Source organism: Haliotis cracherodii, unplaced genomic scaffold (assembly GCF_022045235.1).
Source record: "Haliotis cracherodii isolate W230 unplaced genomic scaffold, xgHalCrac1.p SCAF_11, whole genome shotgun sequence".
NCBI lineage: Eukaryota > Metazoa > Mollusca > Gastropoda > Lepetellida > Haliotidae > Haliotis > Haliotis cracherodii.
In genome coordinates this window covers 23,679,205-23,701,280 of record NW_027266266.1, presented here as the reverse complement: position 1 = coordinate 23,701,280, position 22,076 = coordinate 23,679,205, and the positions used below count along the sequence as shown (strand labels likewise).

The 22,076-nt window shown below is 41.1% G+C and overlaps 1 protein-coding gene across 1 annotated transcript in view; it reads left to right on the top strand.

Annotated features, from left to right (window-relative positions):
* Positions 1–21,642: 21,642 nt before the first annotated feature.
* The window catches only part of LOC139456345 (uncharacterized), a 34,672-nt gene continuing 34,238 nt past the window's right edge, over positions 21,643–22,076 (top strand). Inside the window, exon 1 of the mRNA XM_071237990.1 lies at positions 21,643–21,879. Coding sequence (XP_071094091.1) covers positions 21,840–21,879 — 40 coding nt within the window. The 5' untranslated portion in view covers positions 21,643–21,839. The remainder of the gene's footprint in view (positions 21,880–22,076) is intronic.

Below are 22,076 nucleotides of genomic sequence, written 5' to 3'. Positions count from 1 at the left end.
GACAGTAAAAAAATATACACACTATAAAAAAAGCAATGCTCAGATGAAATATTTACTTTGTGTTGCAAGTCAAAATAGTGTAAACGAAAATCGCAAAATTACCAAGCAAGTGACTTATCAAAACTTCGTCACCATTACCGATGCTACCCACAAAAATACCTACATTTCCTTATTATCTCGAAAACTGTATTTCATTTTGTTGATCAATGTGACCATACGCTCTTATTACTACCGGTATCCATAAAAGTGACTAATGCGCTTACGAATGGCGCAACAGAGGTCGCGAGCTAGTCTAGATTTCTGCTCTACATCCGGGTACTCACTGGGAAAAAACAATAACAAAGGCAACAACCAGTCCCGGGGAATTGCGTTAGATCAGTGCCCCTTTAAGCGATAAACGGGTGCTTTGCACAGTTGTCCGCCGAAGTCAAGGTTAACGTGGTTGAAAGCCCCAAGTGGCATCATATATTCATTTCTATTGTTCATGCTTGCCCCGAACAACGGATTACTCGATGTATTTCCCATTAACAGAGGACTTAAAGGGGCACTGATCTAACGCAATTCCCCGGGACTGGTTGTTGCCTTTGTTATTGTTTTTTCCCAGTGAGTACCCGGATGTAGAGCAGAAATCTAGACTAGCTCGCGACCTCTGTTGCGCCATTCGTAAGCGCATTAGTCACTTTTATGGATACCGGTAGTAATAAGAGCGTATGGTTACATTGATCAACAAAATGAAATACAGTTTTCGAGATAATAAGGAAATGTAGGTATCTTTGTGGGTAGCATCGGTAATGGTGACGAAGTTTTGATAAGTCACTTGCTTGGTAATTTTGCGATTTTCGTTTACACTATTTTGACTTGCAACACAAAGTAAATATTTCATCTGAGCATTGCTTTTTTTTATAGTGTGTATATTTTTTTACTGTCAAAATGTGTAACATATTTATTAAACGTCTAAATATTCAGTTATTTTACAAAGTGACTGAACAACATTTCCATCTGTATTATTATGATAACGAATTCCAAACATTTTGATGTTTAATGTCATCACCGAGAGACTGAAAATGTAACGTTGAAAAGTACATTTCTATGTTGTTTGGCTTCTAATCCTACAGAATAATCTGTTGTGATGTTTGTAGGCCCTTTTGATCGTCTTAATCAATCTGGACAGATTTTTTAGTCAAAATGACATTTTACATTTTACACATTTTGTAAATTGCCTGAGAGAATCACATTTTACAAATTGACGGTAATCTATACACGCTTACAAAGGAAATGACCTGTGAAAACAACGTCTATCGCGCATTGAAGAATTTCCCAACCAAGACGTAGAGAACCAAGAACGAATCGGTTCAAATGAAGGAAAACAAAATGCAAATACCATAATTACAACTTACCAAATTTATGTGTATAAATAGGCAGCTTCCTTGTTCGAGGAATGTATCCGTGAATATCCACACAAAGGAATAATATCCCACTCATCTGCAGCTATACAAAATAACTTATTCGATGTCACGTGTTTCTGTAACTATCAAATATTTTAAAAGATATATATCGTTTCGGGATATTATAACCAGTGTTCGTTTCTCAACTGATCACTTGGATTGTTTCAGGTGTTTCACATAGGTGTCAAGTCTCAAGGGTTGGCTGAGAAAGGCCACGTGACAACTATTTTCATTACGTCCACGGTTCCTAAAAAATCCACTGAGTTTGATAACAATGAGCAACCAATCAACGTATTATCAGTTAACAAAGTATGTTGTTTTTACATCGGCACTTCACGCCATGATATGAGTGTATTCCCTTTGTTTTAGTAAACCTAGACATGTAAACACTCACTTTTGACATATCCACTGTGCAAGATAACAGTGATTAATCAATCAACGTATTTTCTGTTAATCCTTTGATGACTAGGAACGATCCGTTGATTTACCAAAGTAAATCAACTGATCATTCATCTCTTGCTGGGCTGCCACGTGCATATTACATAACGCACATTTCACCTCACTTCAAACCTGGATTTAGATTGAATAATTACCCCAGACACAATAAATGCCAAATGAGAACCTTTGTCAGGTAATCTAAGTGGTGCTACCACTAATTGTACCTGTAATAAATTCATTAACTGAGCATCAAGTGAATGACGACAAATACACAAGTGTAGGGTTATACGAGAAAACGTGGATGACAACAAGGGATTAGTAGTCGTATTATCGACGCAATCCGAAAACCGAAAATGCTTTCACTGCATGGTTACTTTTTTTTAGTATTAAACTATAACCATCTGGGGTATTTCCAAATGACGACTTCCGATGAGCTCCGCCGTTCTTTTTGTCTGTTTGTTTAGGCTGAAGAAATTAATTAACATGCGCCCTTTGTCGAATCTTTATAGATCACATTTAACCAATCAGTGTTTATTCAAAAATGCGTAAAACAAATATTGCCTCCAGCCTCCAAGTGTATTTAGCTGTCCTTGCAGACGGTAGCCCAGTCTCTGGTCACGCTCAGTTGCGTTGCGTATCATCCGGGTACTCACGGGGGAAAAAACAATAACAAAGGCAACAACCAGTCCGAAGAATGGCGTTAGATCAGTGCCCCTTTAATGTTCTTAATGTTCGTAACCGTTCTTGTATCAGAACGCCGGAGGTGTATATTTATATACTCGCCTTACTATCGTACATTATTCGTGAACATTATATACTATTTCTGATATACGATTAATGAACCGGCGGGAAATGATGGATTATCTCTACAGAACAGTTCATATTCCACCATACTGGTATTACTTGGGTGTACATATATATATGTGATACCATTTACTCACAGACCGCCCCCGTGGTCTGGTGGTTGAGCGTCCGGCCGCGTCATACCAAAAGACGTTAAAAGATGGTACTTGTTGTTACCCTGCCTGGCGTTCGCCATTAAGGGGGTGAAACAAGGACTAGTCGCCTCGGAGTCAGAATACTGTCTGAATGGGGTATTCATATTATGGCATGGTATCTCAGTCGGCTAACACTATAAAATCGGCATTAGTCCGAACTAGTACAAGCAGTAACACACACACACACACACACACACACACACACACACACACATGCACGTCGCCATATATTTGCAATAATCTTGGACGCGCCATTTCACCTCACCATTCACTCACTCATTCGCCCAATCGCCCCCACTCACTCACAAGTTGGATAACCTACGTATTGAGACAGGCCCTAACCAACACCAAAATGATGTAAAAATGTTGACATTCCCAAAGAGATTCTTTTGTCGGATCCTACTTCTCTATGACCCATGAAGTAACGAGTAAGAGCTTTCGACTGTGATAAAGATGAGTGTTTTTACAAATAACTCGACGGTAAAGAGACTGATCTCTCCACGAGATTTGGTTTTTACACTGCTTTGAACAGTATTTAAATTGTATCATTGTGTGTAAGCGCAAGTTGAAAGGAAAGCTGGACGGTGACGCTGCTGGTATAGCTGACTGCCACTTTGGTGAAGAGAAACCCACGACCACAGCACCCAATGAAGATTCCGGCATAGTGAGTGAGTTGGGTTTAACGCCGCCTTAACAGTATTCCAGTTATATCGCGGCGTGTCAGCTTGATGTGGGAGGAAAGCCCGAAGTGATGCAGGTCTCAGACGTTTACCACTTCGGTGAAACCCACGAGCACGGGTATGGTACTGACAAACCTAGAAACATAATCGGGGCGAACCAGGATTCGAACCCACAATCATAGGTTTCTGGCGTGCCCAAGGGACGCAACTCTGCACAGCAATCGCGCGCCTTAGACGACGATGCCCCCGATTCCGGGATAGAACAGATCCCCAAGATTATACTCCTATACTATAACATTGCCTTATGACAGTTGTAGCGCTACGATCGCTTTGTGGAATGGGGCCCTGTGTGTTGGCCGTAAGGGGCGACTGAAAGGTTTGGCCAGGTTCGGTCATCGTACCCCAACGTATTGGGTGGTTGCTCATAATATCAATCACTGGTTTGTCTGGTCCATTCACATGCCACCGTCACATAACGGGAATATTGGTGAGTGCAGCGTTAAAATAACAAATAAACAAGCAAAACAAACAAACATGACGTTACGTGTTGCTTTCCAAATTGAAATGCGAAGATTTATTTAAATTTTGGTACATACAGAACTAAATTGTGAATTCAGTAAATGACCACACAAGAGGAATTTACAATTAACAAATTACATCGAAACACACAGGACTTTACAGTCATGAAAGGCAAAACAATGAGTGAGTGAGTGAGTTGTGTTTAACGCCGCTTTTAACAGTATTACAGTCAGCTTCATGTGTGAGGAAAGCCCGAAGTGATGCAGGTTTCAGACGTTTACCTCTTCGGTGAAACCCACGAGCACGGGTATGGTGCTGACAAACCTAGAAACATAATCGGGGCGAACCGGGATTCGAACCAACAATCATAGGTTTCTGGCTCGCACAAGGGACTCAACTCTGCACAGTGAATCGCGGCGCCTTATACGACTGGGCCACCCGTAACCCCGGCAATACAATGGGACAAAATGTGTGGAAGCACCAGTATATAATAGGTTCAACAATGCACATCAGTGTACTTACGAATATACAGTATTTGCTACAACTGAATGGCTTGAGAGAAGCAGGTGCCCCGTTCTTGAATTCATGAAGGCGGTGGGGTAGCCTTGTGGTTAAAACGTTCGCTTGTCACGACGAAGGCCCGTGTTCTAAACCCCACCAGGATACCATATGTGAAGCCAATTTCTGGTGTCCCCTGACGTAATATTGCTGGAATATTGCGAACAGCTGTGTAAAACCATACTCAATCACTTGAATCCATGAATCCGTGTTGAAAATGGGAAGAAAAGTAAGGCGTTTTCCGCGCTGGACAAGATAACTAGCAAAATAGGTCGTAGAAATAAGGAAGGCCCCGAATTACCCTCTTCTAGAACTTATGTAAGTACAGACAGCCTTCTAGAAACTACTACCTGAAATCGTCGAAAATAATGTAGTTTGTGCCGGAAGTTGATAGCTGTAAGCAGGTCAGCTCTTCACAGCAGTGTTCTCTTATTACCTGGAGCGTAACATAAGTGTCAAGTGCTGGGGCGGAGTTTGGATTGTAAACACTAAGGGAGGCCACTCTATGTCACGAGATGCTGTAACACCATAGAACAACAACATGATTTATTCCCGCTTCATTTAATTTGCTAAACTGTCAGTATGTACTCCCACATAACAGTGAGCACGGGCTAGTGATGGTTGTGCACGAGTGAATGCGGCATAACAATATTCCAGCGTCCTTTAAATAATCGACCGTTAGGCTTTCCAGTGGTCGACATTATGAGCAACGACTAGGGATATAAGGGAATTGTTGTGAAGTGAGAGACAGAGAGGGAGAGCAGGTCTTGTAAGATAGTTGCAGTTCTTTCTTAACACCTGAACACCGCTTTACATATTGTTTTGCATAATAATATAGATATACTACTACAAATGCGACAGTGAGGTGCATGACATATATCGTTACACATCAAAATGACTATATCGCTACAGGGCTTCGATGACAGCACGTGGAGCCGTACAACCAATGTGAACAAAGGTTCACTCCGCAAATGGAAATAGTTTTTCACGTTTTAGGATATTCTCTCACTGAAAGTTAACAATTCTATAACATGTGTTTATCTAAATGTGTAGACTTGTAAAAAATGATACAGATGAAAAACATATGCAATATCTTGAATGGACAGTGTAACACGTGACAAATCACGGCGCGTCACAAGGCGCTCGCAGAGGTACTATATGCTGGCACAAGGATGTGTTTGTTTGCTTGCTGTTTAGCGCCTCACTTAGCAATATTCCAGCTATATGACGGCGGCCTGTAAATAAACGAGTCTGGAACAGACAATCCGGTGATTGACATCATGAGCATCGATCAACGCAATTGGGATACGACGACATGCATCAACCAAGTCATCGAGCCTGACCACCCGATCCGTTGGTCGCCTCTTACGACAAGCATGGTCACCTTTTACGGCCCTACCCCTCCCTTCCCCTCGCAACAACCCATGCTTACTGTACATTGACCCTTATGCACCCGGTATTCTCCGGAAAGCATAGACTTTGGATCTGCGCTATTTAACATAAACTTACGCTTAGGCAATCGTATCTCATATATACTTAACACAGACTTGGCGCTAAGGCAATCGTATCTCATATATATATACCAGTGTAAAATACACTCAATATTGTTCCGGCGTAGAAGTTAATATTATGTAATAATACAGCATCATTACCTCGTGACGTATCCTCGGTCAAGAATTAGATGAAGACAATGCACAATTCATTGACTAGGGAATCACTCAAGTGCAATTATACGAGGCGATTACTATAAAAGTCAAGCATCTCCACTGGTCAGTACACAACACCACTGACAGTAAACTGCTTGACTGTAATCGTTCCTCTTCTTCTTATTAAGGTAATAAACATTTTATTATTTGATACATTTGGTCCTATATTATATATATGTGTGTGATATATTCTATATAGTCTGTGTTTCTATAGATGGTTAACTCTAACAAGCTAATGTAAGATTGTGGAGACATATTTGCACTGTGCATGTGCACGGGTCCCTTGTATGTTTAAATAATGAAGCGTTCATTATTACCTATGTACGTATGAAAGATCATACACAACAACGTGTGTGTTTTAGATATTTGTTTACCAGAACTTGTATGTATTATGAATAGATGTTTACTATACTTTGTATGTTTTATGAAATGTGTTTAGCACCACATGTGTCCGCTAATGAGCAGTAATTCCCTATTAATTGAATATGATTTTCCATTATCAATATCCGAATATACACGGTATCAGAATATAATATGTATCAAATAAGTGTCATGAAAGTAACGTTAATCGGGCGGTATGTTGAACGATAAAGACACAGACAGTTAGTCTGCATATCTAATGTTCGGCCGTTACAGAAACTGTTACTCTATCATATTTTGATACACACGATGACAAAGCATTGATGAACTTAGAAAGAAATCAAATCTAACATCGTGATAAGTCAACTCCATGCAAATGATACTATTCTGATTATCAATATCGTTTATATCCTACATCTACATGTTTTATTATACTTGGTTTGAGGTTATTGTTATTATCGTTTGTCGCGTATATGTCTAAGTATCTACATTTAGTAAATAGCGCGTCTCACTTCAGACGTAATAAGCCAAGCGTATTTATAGTGACGTTACTTACAAATGCATTCACAGGTCATAATGTTGGTGTCATGATGTAATGCTCTCTCTAGACATGAAAGTGTGCTTAGCTCTACGCATAGCTATATCCCCTACCTTTTCAGCTTTCCCCCTCAAGTATTATAACCGTTGCTTATTCGATCGTTCTATCATTATTCTATATGTTTCAGCTTTCCCCCTCAAGTATTATAACCGTTGCTTATTCGATCGTTCTATCATTATTCTATATGTTTCATGTATTCATACTATTATCATTCTATGTACCATGTATTGCTATTATGTCTCTTGTATTCTGTATTATAAAACACAACACCACTGACAGTAAACTGCTTGACTGTAATCGTTCCTCTTCTTCTTATTAAGGTGCAATCAAGTTCCCAAACCCGGGACAAAACCTTGATTAAAGTTGGTGGAAACAAATCGCAGAGGTACTATATATGCTGGTCACATTGATGTGTTTGTTGTTTGTTGTTTAACGCCGCACTTAGCGATATCCCAGCTATATGACGGCGGCCTGTAAATAATCGAGTCTGGGCCAGACAATCCGGTGATTGACATCATGAGCATCGATCAACGCAATTGGGATACTACGACATGCATCAACAAAGTTTCCGAGCCTGACCACCCGATCCGTTAGTCGCCTCTTACGACAAGCATCGTCGCCTTTTACGGCAGGCATGGGTTGCTGAAGACCTATACTACCCCGGATCTTCACGGGTCTAGCCACATGGAACTCTGGGTAGGAGAGTGAGTTAAAGCTACTATAACCAGAAGATTAGTATCGGCTGCATGCGGCTGATCTGCATGCTCGGCGGCCATGCACATGTTTTACCACCGTTAACAAATCGACACATTCTAGCCAGATGCCAATGGCGTGTCAAGCGGGGAATCGCCGTTGGTCTCGTGCAATGTTGCCAGATGAGCCCATGATTTGTTCGGCCTAACGCACGCCATGATAGCCTCAACGTAAGGCAACATGAAAGATTTGGGGGTGCGTCTGTAATAATATGGGTTGGAATTACTACGACTGGAGAACGTCACTGCTTACCATAGTGCACCATTTCCCAAATGAAGCTGTGCAAAAGAATCCAGGATATTTATTAAACATGATGTAACAGTTATAACTAACCCCGCATGGTTATAAACATGACCATAGCCAGCCATTAACATTACAAGTAAAAATCGAAAGGATGTCATTTTCTCTTAGAATGTCGCATCTTATATAAACCTCCATCTTCCCGAGGCAAGAGACTTTAAAAGTCCAGTTTCCACCCTCGCCGAACTTGGCAGGAATTCCTGGGCTCGATCGTTGCGCCACCAGTGGCTAATACCAGTTATGTCCCTTCTAAGTCTCTCCTGTTGACCAGTCAGATTCCACCTCTCGTATCACTAGCATTTGCTTCAAACAAAATAGCGGCGCCCAGTCAGGACGATCTGATCAATAATCAAGATCTATATTGTGATAAAACAGGTCTTACATCGCGAAATGCATCAAATTAGGTGAGCACCTTGATTAAAAACACGAAAAGATTAGGAAAATAACAGCTTACAACGAGTTGGCGGTGCACATGTTTTGCAAATCCTGCAATCGATCGAAATCTGCACGACAGTTTACGAATCTGATTTCGATTTCAGTGCGCGATTTTGATTGGACTATGCATAGACTCTTTAGTCCAGCCAAAATGTAACTCCATAATACCAGCCTAGTTCGGCAAGGGTGGAAACTGGACTTTTATAGACTTAACTCTCTCACCTCGGGAAGATGACAAACCACCGGCTGACCCATAAACCTGTTATCTCAAGGCGTATACGCGTGACAAAGAATGGGTATTCTTTATGCTTCTACCACGACTTCAACACTTCAAGTCCCGAGCTGGGGGATTTAATCTATCGCGAACAGTACACAATTCGCTTGAGCATTCACATGTTGCTATGTGATGTGTTTACAAGTACTTTTAGGGCAAGCTAATCCTATAGCAAACGCCCTACCCCTCCCTTCCCCTCACAACAACCCATGCTTACTGTACATTGACCCTGGTGCACCCGGTATTCTCCAGAAAGCATAGACTTTGGATCTGCGCTATTTAATATAGGCTTACGCTTAGGCAATCGTATCTCATATATACTTAACACAGACTTGGCGCTAAGGCAATCGTATCTCATATTTATATATACCAGTGTAAAATACACTCAATATTGTTCCAATATGTTATGTAAATATTAGCGTTTTCTGATATAATTATTAACTAAATATAAATGGAATTAAAATATTCATAAAGGTTTCATTACCTACAACATATCAACAAGCAATTAAATCTTGTAGACGTTCACGTGTCACACTGAACACTGACAGCTACATAGCAGGCTACAGTGATGTAAGATGGACGTATCCATCAAACCCATCGCGCTGAGTGAATTCTATTGTCCAGAGGCCGCAGTCGCACCGGCGTAGAAGTTAATATTATGAAATAATACAGCATCATTACCTCGTGAGGTATCTTCGGTCAAGAATTAGATGAAGACAATGCACAATTCACTGACATGGGAATCACTCAAGTCAAAATATACGAGGCGATTACTATAAAGGTCAAGCATCTCCACTGGTCAGTACACAACACCACTGACAGTAAACTGCTTGACTGTAATCGTTCCTCTTCTTCTTATTAAGGTAATAAACATTTTATTATTTGATACATATGGTCCTATATTATATATGTGTCTGTGATATATTCTAGATAGCCTGTGTTTCTATAGAAGGTTAACTCTAACAAGCTAATGTAAGATTGTGTTGACATATTTGCACTGTGCATGTGCACGGGTACCTTGTATGTTTAGATAATGAAGCGTTCATTATTACCTATGTACAATAACGTGTGTGTTTTAGATATTTGTTTACCAGAACTTGTATGTATTATGAATAGATGTTTACTATACTTTGTATGGTTTATGAAATGTGTTTAGCACCACATGTGTCCGTTAATGAGCAGTAATTCCCTATTAATTGAATATGATTTTCCATTATCAATATCCGAATATAAACGGTATCAGAATACAATATGTATCAAATAAGTATCATGAAAGTAACGTTAATCGGGCGGTATGTTGAACGATAAAGAAACAGACAGTTAGTCTGTATATCTAATGTTCGGCCGTTACAGAAACTGTTACTCTATCATATTTTGATACACACGATGACAAAGCATTGATGAACTTAGAAATCAAATCTAACATCGTGATAAGTCAACTCGAAGCAAATGATACTATTCTGATTATCAATATCGTTCATATCCTACATCTACATGTTTTATTATACTTGGTTTGAGGTTATTGTTATTATCGTTTGTCGCGTATATGTCTAAGTATCTACATTTAGTAAATAGCGCGTCTCACTTCAGACGTAATAAGCCAAGCGTATTTATAGTGACGTTACTTACAAATGCAGTCACAGGTCATAATGTTGGTGTCATGATGTAATGCTCTCTCTAGACATGAAAGTGTGCGAAGCTACCTATAGCTATATCCCCTACCTTTCCAGCTTTCCCCCTCAAGTATTATAACCGTTGCTTATTCGATCGTTCTATCATTATTCTATATGTTTCATGTATTCATACTATTATCATTCTATGTACCATGTATTGCTATTATGTCTCTTGTATTCTGTATTATAAAACACAACACCACTGAGAGTAAACTGCTTGACTGTAATCGTTCCTCTTCTTCTTATTAAGGTACAATCAAGTTCCCAAACCCGGGACAAAACCTTGATTATAGTTGCTTAACATAGACTTACGCTAAGACTGTCGTATCTCATATACTTAATATAGACTTGGCGCTGAGACCGTCGTATTTCAGATACTTAACATAGACTTGCGCTAAGACAGTCGTATCTCATATACATAACATAGAATTGGCGCTAAGACAGTCGTATCTCAAATATACTTAACGTAGACTGGCGCTAAGACAGTCGTATCTCAAATACTTAACATAAACTTGCGCTGAGGCAGTCGTATTTCATATACTTAACAAAGACTTGGCGCTGAGACAGTCGTATCTCATATATTTAATAAAGACTTGCGCTGAGACAGTCGTATCTCATATATTTAATATAGACTTGCGCTGAGACAGCCGTATCTCATATATACTTAACATAGACTTGGCGCTGAGACAAACGTATCTCATATATACTTAACATAGACTTGGCGCTAAGACAGTCGTATCTCATATATACTTAACATAGACTTGGGCGCTAAGACAATAGTATCTCATATATACTTAACACAGACTTGGCGCTAAGGCAGTCGTATCTCATATATACTTATATTAACATAGACTTACGCTAAGGCAGTCGTATCTCATATATACTTAACATAGACTTGGGCGCTAAGACAGTCGTATGTTATATATACTTAACATAGACTTGCGCTAAGACAGTCGTATCTGATATATACTTAACATAGACTTGTCGCTGAGACAGTCGTATCTCATATACATGACATAGATCTGGCGCTAAGACATAGATTTGGCGCAAAGACTGTAGTATCTCAAATATACCACCCATAGACTTGGCGCTAAGACATAGACTTGGCGCTAAGACATAGACTTGGCACTAAGATATAGATTTGGCGCTAAAACATAGATTTGGCGCTAAGATATATCTTTTGCGCTAAGACTGTAGTATCTCAAATATACCTCCCATAGACTTGGCGCTAAGACATAGACTTGCGCTAAAGCTGTTTCATTTCATATACTATTTTTTTTAAACATGGACTTGGGGCTAAGACTGTCGTATCTCGTATACTTAACAGAGCCCTGCGCCGAGGCTGTCGTATCTCATAGACTTAACACAGACTTGCGCTAACGCTGTCGTATCTCATATACTTAACACAGACATGACGATACAAATCTTTACGCAATTTTCTCCTCAGATGTGTTTTAAACATATGACTGTGATTATATTTGTATATGTATATGTCTATCCGAATCGTTACAAATTTCGGATTCCGGGTTAGAATTGGTGCCCAGCAACCTATGCTAGCCATAAGAAGCGGCTAAATGGATCCAGAGGTATAAGGGTCGGTTACTTGATCGATTGCGTCCCCTCATACCCCGAAGGCGTGGATCATTTGCTCACCATATCAATCACTGGGTTGTCTGGTTAAGACTCGATTATTTACACGCCACCATCATATAGCTGGAATATTGTTAAAATCTGCGTTAAACAAACAAACGCACGCACGCACGCACGCACGCACGCACACAAACTAACAAACGAATGCACATCACACAAAATTTAGCAAAAAACAATCATGCTGCATGTCTTTATATTTTCAATATCTAGAATCAGGCAAAATGTCATCGCTAATTGACACTGATATAGGTACTTTGATAAGTACATCACGTTTTGTCTTAATATAAATATTACATGGCCAGAAACGCTGAAATGCAAAATTATTCATAGACAGCAAACACGGACGTTGTATAGACGTAGAGGGGGTCGTGTTGCCGCACAGAACGTGCGTGATTCTGGATACGCACATATTGATTTTTCCTTCATATAGAACTTCGTGATAACGCGCGACAATATAAACTAAAAATAATTGGAATAATGGCATCGTATAATTAATCGAGTTGGCTTAATTTGCCGTAGGGTGTTGTCAAACATATCAAATCCACGATGAGATTGAGATGCAACCTTGGAGTGATTGAATACGAGTTAACGCCGCTTGGAACATTTTGAAGGAGGAGTGAGTGAGTGAGTGAGTTTGGTTTTACGCCGCTTTTAGCAATATTCCAGCAATATCACGGCAGGGGACACCAGAAATAGGCTTCACACATTGTACCCATGTCGGGAATCGAACCCGGTTATTCGGCGTGACGAGCGAACGCTTGAACCACTAGGCTACCCGACCGCCCTCTGAAGGAGGATGACGCATTCACTATTCTGATGAACATTACCGGCACGGGTGTGGCGCTTACTGGGTGTAATCGGTTCGAACCTGTGATCAGTTGATCCGGATAGCTAAGGGAGACAACACTGTGCGAATATGGTGATGACAGACCATGGTTCATAATAAAGTCGAAAAAGGCATGGATTCCAACCTGCATATATGCATGCGGTTACATGACACGTGTAGGGCGTATATGCATGCTGTAACATGACACGTGAAGAACGTATATGCACGCGGTAACAGACGCACGTATAGAATGTATATGCATGCGGTAACAGGACACACGTGTAGGGCGTATATGCATGCGGTAACAGGACGCACTGGTAAAGAACGTATGTGCATGCGGTAACGTGACACGAAAAGAACGTATATGCATGCGATAACATGACACGTGAAGAACGTATATGCATGCGGTAACACGACACACGCGTGAAGAACGTATATGCATGCGGTAACATGACACACACGTGTAGGCAGTATATGCATGCGGTAACATGACACACACGTGTAGGACGTATATGTATGCGGTAACAGGACACACACGTGTAGGACGTATATGCATGCGGTAACATAAACACTTGTAGGACGTATATGCATGCAGTAACAGGATACATACCTGTAGGACGTATATGCATGCGGTAACATGACATATACGTGTAGGACGTATATGCACGCGATAACATAACACGCACGTGTAGGACGTATGTGCATGCGGTAACATGACACATACCTGTAGGACGTATATGCATGCGGTAACATGACACACGCGTGTAGGACGTATATGCATGCGGTAACATGACACACGCGGGTAGGACGTATATTCATGCGGTAACATGACACACGCGTGTAGGACGTATATGCATGCGGTAACATAAACACTTGTAGGACGTATATGCATGCAGTAACATGATACATACCTGTAGGACGTATATGCATGCGGTAACATGACATATACGTGTAGGACGTATATGCACGCGATAACATAACACGCACGTGTAGGACGTATGTGCATGCGCTAACATAACACGTGAAGAACGTATATGCATGCAGTAAAAGGACACACACTTGTAGGACGTATATGCATGCGGTAACATGACACGTGAAGAACGTATATGCATGCGGTAACAGAACACGGGTGTAGGACGTATATGCATGCGGTAACATGACACGCCCGTGTAGGACGTATATGCATGCGGTAACATGACACATACGTTTAGGACGTATATGCATGCGGTAACATGACACGTGAAGAACGTATTTGCATTCGGTAACATGACACAGACGTGAAGAACGTATGTGCATGCGGTAACATGACACGCACGTGTAGGACGTATATGCATGCGGTAACATGACACATACGTGTAGGACGTATATGCATGCGGTAACATGACACGTGAAGAACATATGTGCATGCGGTTACAGAACACATACCTGTATGACGTATATGCATGCGGTAAAATGACATACACGTGTAGGACGTATATGCATGCTGTAACATGACACACGCGTGTAGGACGTATATCCATGCGGTAACGTGACACGTGAAGAACGTATATGCATGCGGTAACAGGACACGCACGTGTAGGAAGTATATGCATGCGGTAACATGACATACGCGAATAGGACACATATGCATGCGGTAACATTACACGTGTAGAATGTATATGCATGCAGGGACATGACACGTGAAACCATATATGTATGCGGTAACACGACACACACGTGCAGGGCTTACCAGCAATACGGAACATGACACAAATGCGCAGGTCATAAAGGCACTCGGTTACATGGCACGCACACAATCAGGGCATACAGGCACTCTGGAACATGGCACACGTGCAGGGCATACAGACGCTCGGTAACATGACACACACGTGCAGGGCTTACAGGCAATACGGAACATGACACAAATGCGCAGGTCGTACATGCCCTCGGTAACATGGCACGCACGCGCAGGGCATACATGCACGTGGTAACATGACACACACGTGCATGGCATACAGGCACTCGGGTACATGGCACACAATCAGGGCATACAGACACTCGGTAACATAGCACACGTGCAGGAAATACAGGCACTCGGTAACATGGCACACACGTGCAGGGCATACAGACACACGGTAACCTGGCACACATTTCTAAGCGTACAGGGAGTCGGCAGTCTGGCACACATTTCCAGGGCATACAGACACTCGGCAGCCAGGCACATATTTCCAGGGCATACAGACACTCGGCAGCCAGGCATACATTTCTAGGGCATACAGACACTCGGAAGCCAGGCACATATTTCCAGGGCATACAGGCACTCGGCAGCCAGGCACACATGCAGTGTATGGAAGGGTAGAACCTATCAATGACTCAAACAGCAGGCTCTTGACCATGTGATTTGAAATTACAAAACGTATCCACAATGCTAAATGCAGCCCACCTAACTATTGGTTGGTTGGTTGGTTGTTTAATGCCGCACTCAGCGATATTCCAGCTATATGATGGCGGTCTGTAAATAATCGATTATGGATCAGACCATCCAGTGATTGACAATTGTCATTGGTTTCAGAGATATTTCCACATTTGGTAGCCTGTTCAAGTGGCAGTATGGGCGCAAAATATATGACTAACAATCCAAACGTAAAATGCATGTAACTGTTTACTCATGTGTTTACCGTATTTCAAATTACACAACGAATCATAAATAAAACATGTTTTCGCTGAAATCTTTTACGTTCTCTTCAACGCATACTCGAAATCTGACTGAGGCTCGTTGTGTGCCATCCTCGGTTATCCAGTATATTACATGTCCATTTTATTAAGGCAAATACGCTGGGCTAGGGCGGGGACGAGTCCGAATTTACTACCCGGGTACCCACTGTGGGTCTCAATAGATACATGTAGGTACAAAATGTCCGATTGGACATTGTTTAACCATAGCACTGGCAAAACGTATTTAGATACATGTGTTAAACACTCTGATCATGCATACACTGAAGTTGACTTATATCTTTTTTCAAAGATGTGAAAAGTCATAAGAAATGGGTGCATAGTCAGAAAGAAATGCGAACAGTTCTAGATATTTTTTGTCATTAAGCAATATATCACATGACCAACCAGGGGTCCGGGTTGTCCTGTGGGTACCCGGGTCCAATTCACAGCCCACCCGACCCGGGTACCCGAGATACCCGTCCCAGCCCTACACTGGGCCCATTTGCTGTCACAACTTCGTTTTAAAGTCAGATTCAAATGACATGGCACTAAAAATATCTGTCCAATCAAATTACCACATGAGCGAGGAAAATCCTGTGCAAAGGGATCGATCATTGTATATTTTTTCCAGCTACATCTGCAAAACCAGCTTTATTTTAAATTTAAAATCATGAGCCTAAATACATTTTCAAATAAAACCCCATATTATGCAACAATGTATGTTTGTGGCAGACAATTTCGTCAGCAACCTGAATATTTTGTTCAACCATTTTCTTTGGCAATATCTTTTATCATAAATGGTTGGTCCCTAACATAAGAGTGACTGAAATGGGGGCGTCACGTCCGAATGGGTCCAGGGTATATTTACCATGATAAAATAGAGACATAAAACCGTGGATTATCGAGCATGGTTGTACCAACGAACAAGTTCCGACTGCGATGTTGCTGTGTGATATATGTCGTCGCACGTTAATCTGTGTGATTCTGTGTAACATATTTGGGGTACGGGTGGTCCAGTCATCTAAGGCACCGCAATTCGCTGTACAGAGTTGCGTCCCTTGGGTACACCAGGAACTTGTAATCGTAGGTTTGAATCCCAGTTCGCCACGATTATGTTTCTGGGTTTGTCAGCACCATTCCCCTGGTCAATTCGGGCTTTCCTCCACATTAAGGTGACATGCCGTGATATAACTAGAACACTGTTCAAAGCGGCGTTAAACCGAACTCACTCACTCACTCGGTCAGAGACCCGTGAAGATCCGGGTTAGGATAGGGCTTCAGCAACTCATGCTTGTCGCAGGAGGCGACAAACGGGATCAGCTGGTCAGGCTCGCAGACTTGGTTGATGCACGTCATTGTATCCCAGATGCGTGGTTCGATGTTCATGGTGTCAATCACTGCATGGATTGTCTTGTCCAGACTCGATCATTTACAGAAAGCCGTCATATAGCTGGAATAGTGCAACAAACAAACAAACAAATGGTTTTCAGAAAATGATTTTCTTTCAAGACAAGACATACCAATGTATAGAGCCTTTTCTTGATGTTCTGTGACGTGATTTGGCTGGAACCCAGATCTAGGTAGAACAAAACTAAAAACCCTCACTCTTTTTTAGAAAAATACATACACGGAGGATGTCTCATCCTGCATAAATTATCTAGCTATCAAGACAAAAAAAAGAAAGAATATAAAGTAAATGGTATTTGTTCATGAATTAATCAACGGCCTTGTCAAAAAATCATTATCTGACATGTCGCAGGTTTATTCTGCTTATTGCATTCAATAATGATGTTGTTTTTACCTGAGCCTCAGGTGATTACAAAACGTGCCGATGGCGTTTTCGGTGGTTAGAGGTGACAGCTGAAAATATCGAATTGTAAAATTATTGTTTTTCTTCCATTACACGGAAACAATTGAATACGACTCTTACAACGGTTTGCAATCAGTGTCCTATTGGGGAAGTTCACTGCTGCCAATTCCTGTCTTTAGCTTGGTACATGTCACGTTGAATGTATGGAATTTCAAGAACACATTTGGCATCAAGATCAAAGATTATAACATTACACAACCCCCAAAATATAATGTTATGAAGTGAATGAGTGAGTTGGGTTTAACGCCGCTATAAACAGTATTACAGTTATATCGCGGCGTGTCAGCTTAATGTGGGAGGAAAGCCCGAAGTGATGTAGGTCTAAGACGTTTACCACTTCGGTGTAACCCACGAGCACGGGTATGGTGCTGACAAACCTACAAACATAATAAACCGGGATTCGAACCCACAATCATAGGCGTGCCCAAGGGAAGCAACTCTTCACAGCGAATCGCGGTAAATGGTATTGTAAATGCTAAGGGTGTGTGACGCAATCCAAATGGTACAAAAACGTTGTTAAATGGTAAGCTTGTAGATTTATCTCAATATTCCAGCTATATCACAGCGGTCTGTAATATACGAGCGTGGACAAGTCAATCCAGTGATTGGGGTCAAGAGCATCGATCTACCCAGTTGGGATACGATGACATGCATCAACCAAAACAGCGATCCTGTTAATAGCCTCTAACTACAAGAATAGTCGCCTCTCACAAGCATGGGTTGCTAAAGATCCACTTTGTGGAGGGGCCGGTCTTTTTAGGAGTAGTAAGACCTTAATTTTATTGGGAATGGGGTACAAAGGTAAGATCAACGGACGCACGAGAGAGAGAGAGAGAGAGAGAGAGAGAGAGAGAGAGAGAGAGAGAGAGAGAGAGAGAGAGAGAGAGAGAGAGAGAATAATGTTTATTATAGTGTCACATGTTATATACACTTCATACTAAAACACGTACACAAACAATAAAATATAACATATCCGACCAGGTATGGCCTACGATCGAGACACTTAGACATAAAAGCAAATCATAACGTCATGATCTGGATAAGGTAAAATAAGACATATACTAACACAATGTTTAAAGTTAGGATTGGGTTATGAACACGCACGCACATGCACACGCACACACACACACACACGCCAAATTACTTATAAAGTCACGCACACAATCATACACAAACACGTAGACACGCACACACCCACCCCACCACACACCATACCACACGCACGCACACACACACACACAACCACACAAATACACGCACACACAAACACACGCACGCACTCGCACACACACACGCACGGACACACACACACACACACACACGCCAAATTACTTACAAAGTCACGAACGCAATCATACACAAACATGTAGACACGTACATACCCACCCCACCACACACCATTCCACACACACGCACACACACACATACACGCACAAACGCACACACACACACACACACACACACACACACACACACACACACCATACGTACATAATATGCATTGCATGTGCGCCAACCGGTGAGCGTCACAAGCCTTGCGGTCAGTGAACCCTTAAATTACATCACCAGCCCCGAGGGCTCCCTGGGAAAACACTGGGTTACTTAAGAATTGACCTTCACTTTGTGTGAGTTCATTGGAAAGTTCATTGAACCTTCATAGAGTGAGGGCCAAACTGTATGAACGTCGGAGCTTGCGACGACCTTCATACAATGTTTGGACCTCACTCTATGAAGGTTCATAATCCAATGAATCACACAAAGTAAAAGTCAATTCTTATAATTTTTTATCACAATTTCTTACCTCAAAGGATGTAGGCCAAGATCTAAACACAATTTTATTTAGTACGTGTGACTTCATGTTTACACTGACAGCCAAACAACAACCAGCTATATCGCGGAATAAAATAGTTCCCCAAAAAGAGAGGTGACATGAGCGAATGGATGCAGAACTTGCTCTTCAGAAACATCTAACGCAACACATGTGTTCATATAATATCCCCATTAGATGAGAAAGGTCTGTAATGAACTACCTCAGTAAGTCAGTCACAATGACAGCGCGTCGTAATACATTTACATCAAGTACAAGACGTCAAAATGGCCGACACGATAAACGTGACGGGAGGATTTCCGAAGTTGTTAATGAACCTGTGGCGGTTACATGTGTTAGTCATCATTGATCAACTAACCGATTATTAAAAGGTGATTAAAGATGCGTCAAACAGACACCAAGGTAAATTCGTAGATTGCTGGAGACGGTCACTGTCAGCCTAGACACAGATCGAGTCGATACTGACGATAGTTTGGATGTGCATTTTTTCGTTTGTTCATTAGGATGGGCCGTAGCGAGGAAATTCGTAAACAATCATGCAGCCAAGCTCTCTTACGTTTCTCAATGTATACTGAATTGCTGAGACCAAGATTAAAGGTTCTAAATGATCAGAAATAATGCTTATGTATGTTTTCGTGCTAGGAAATTCCCAGGGGTTTCCCCAGGAATGTGGAAGTAGTCCGTCAGTGTTTACGTCATTTCAAGAACACGGTCTCGTGAAAAACGTATGAACGTCAAATTGTGTCGTTCATACACTTATAATTAAATTTTCGTTGTGTTCATGGAAATTCCTGCATTCTGATTAGCTGAATTGGTCACGTGTTATTGCATTCATTTCCCAATGAATGTAAAAAATTAAGCCACGCCCATCGCTGCGCACTACTTTTATTACTGCGGAATGTCGGGGAATCCCAATATTACAGTCGAGGGAATTCCCTTTCTGCTCACGTGTATCGTCATGCACAGGACATTTAGCGACTTTCATGCATATTCATTGCCCAATCTACCCTTTGAAACCGAAGGCCGAGAATGAATGAAACAGCAAACGTGCAGGCTCGCTCGCCAGTTTTTTTCCCCGCTCGCCTCGGTTCAACTTTCATGTCTTCGCGTTTCATTTCTAACTAGCATTTCTCCAACTGTTTTACCGTAATCAGAGAAGTAATGTTTGAATCACGCAGTAAATGACCATGTTATTTGAAACAGCCGCCTTCTCTCGGACATATTTCTTCCGGTTCGTTACAGTCTGACTGTTGCAAGTCTTTTCGCCTCTTGCCTTAATTGACAGGTCAAATGAACATTGTTTTAATCCCACTCTCCGTTGATTGGCTACTGACTGTGTAGGCGTGTCAAGTTATGTGCATAAATTAAACGATCACCTGATTCATGTCACGCCACTGTATGTATTCCTACACCTGTAATGTTCATCAATGCCGTCATTTTTGTCTGTTTTGATATATGCAACTGTTTCGGGTTAAACTACTGTAGATAAAACATGTTTTACGTTGTCGAATTTAATTATAAGCATTGACTGTGTATTTTTTTCGGTTCATTGAGGTATGAATCGAAAAACCGATGTGCAAACTTTTGTAAGAATCCGCTACGCGGATTCATACAGTTTGCAATCGGTTTTTCGATTCATACCTCAATGAACCGAAAAAAATACACAGTCAATCCTTAAATGAACGTCAATTTCGCGGTCATGTGACCGACCTCTCGTCCAATGCAAAAGCCGTATATCGTTTAACGTCAAATTAAAAAATTATGGTTCTTTAACATGATGTTTTATGTGGTTCCACACTCGATTCACGTCATGGAATTTCCATGTGAAAAAATCTTGACTTTTAACCAGTAAACAATCAACGTTAGATGCGAATTAATTTATACTGTTCAAACGTAATTTTACGGTCGCTTTATCACAAAGTGAAGACAGAAAAGAACGGTAGGTTGGGAGTGTTACCGCTAAACTGAATTCCCACTTTTGAAAGACACCCAAGACAAGAGTTACCCCGCTTTAATCAGAGGTCGCCAGCTGGTTGTTGGCTGACGAAATAATGTCAGAGTTTACAGTCAGCTGATCGCGCATATAAACTGATTCAACGCAGGATCTGAGCATTTATGAAAAATACAGACAAACGAGAAAAGACGACAAATCTTTGGGATGCTAAGAATTTGATTAAGAAGAATTCTTCCCCCACACTAGATCTAGATCTATTGTCTTCAAACGGATCCAAGAAATGTCAAGTCAAGCTGCCAAAAATATTCACGAGGATGACGGTAGGAAATTGGAAACTTATTAATGAAATCTATTCGCGTTATTACTTATATGCAATTGGAAGTATTGTACATCACGAGTATGATATTGATAACAAGTCACGCAGCAAAAAACACCAATAGTCTAAATTAATATAAATAAAATATTTATGAGAGAGTTGTGATAATTTCATGTGTGGATAAATATTATAAACATCAGT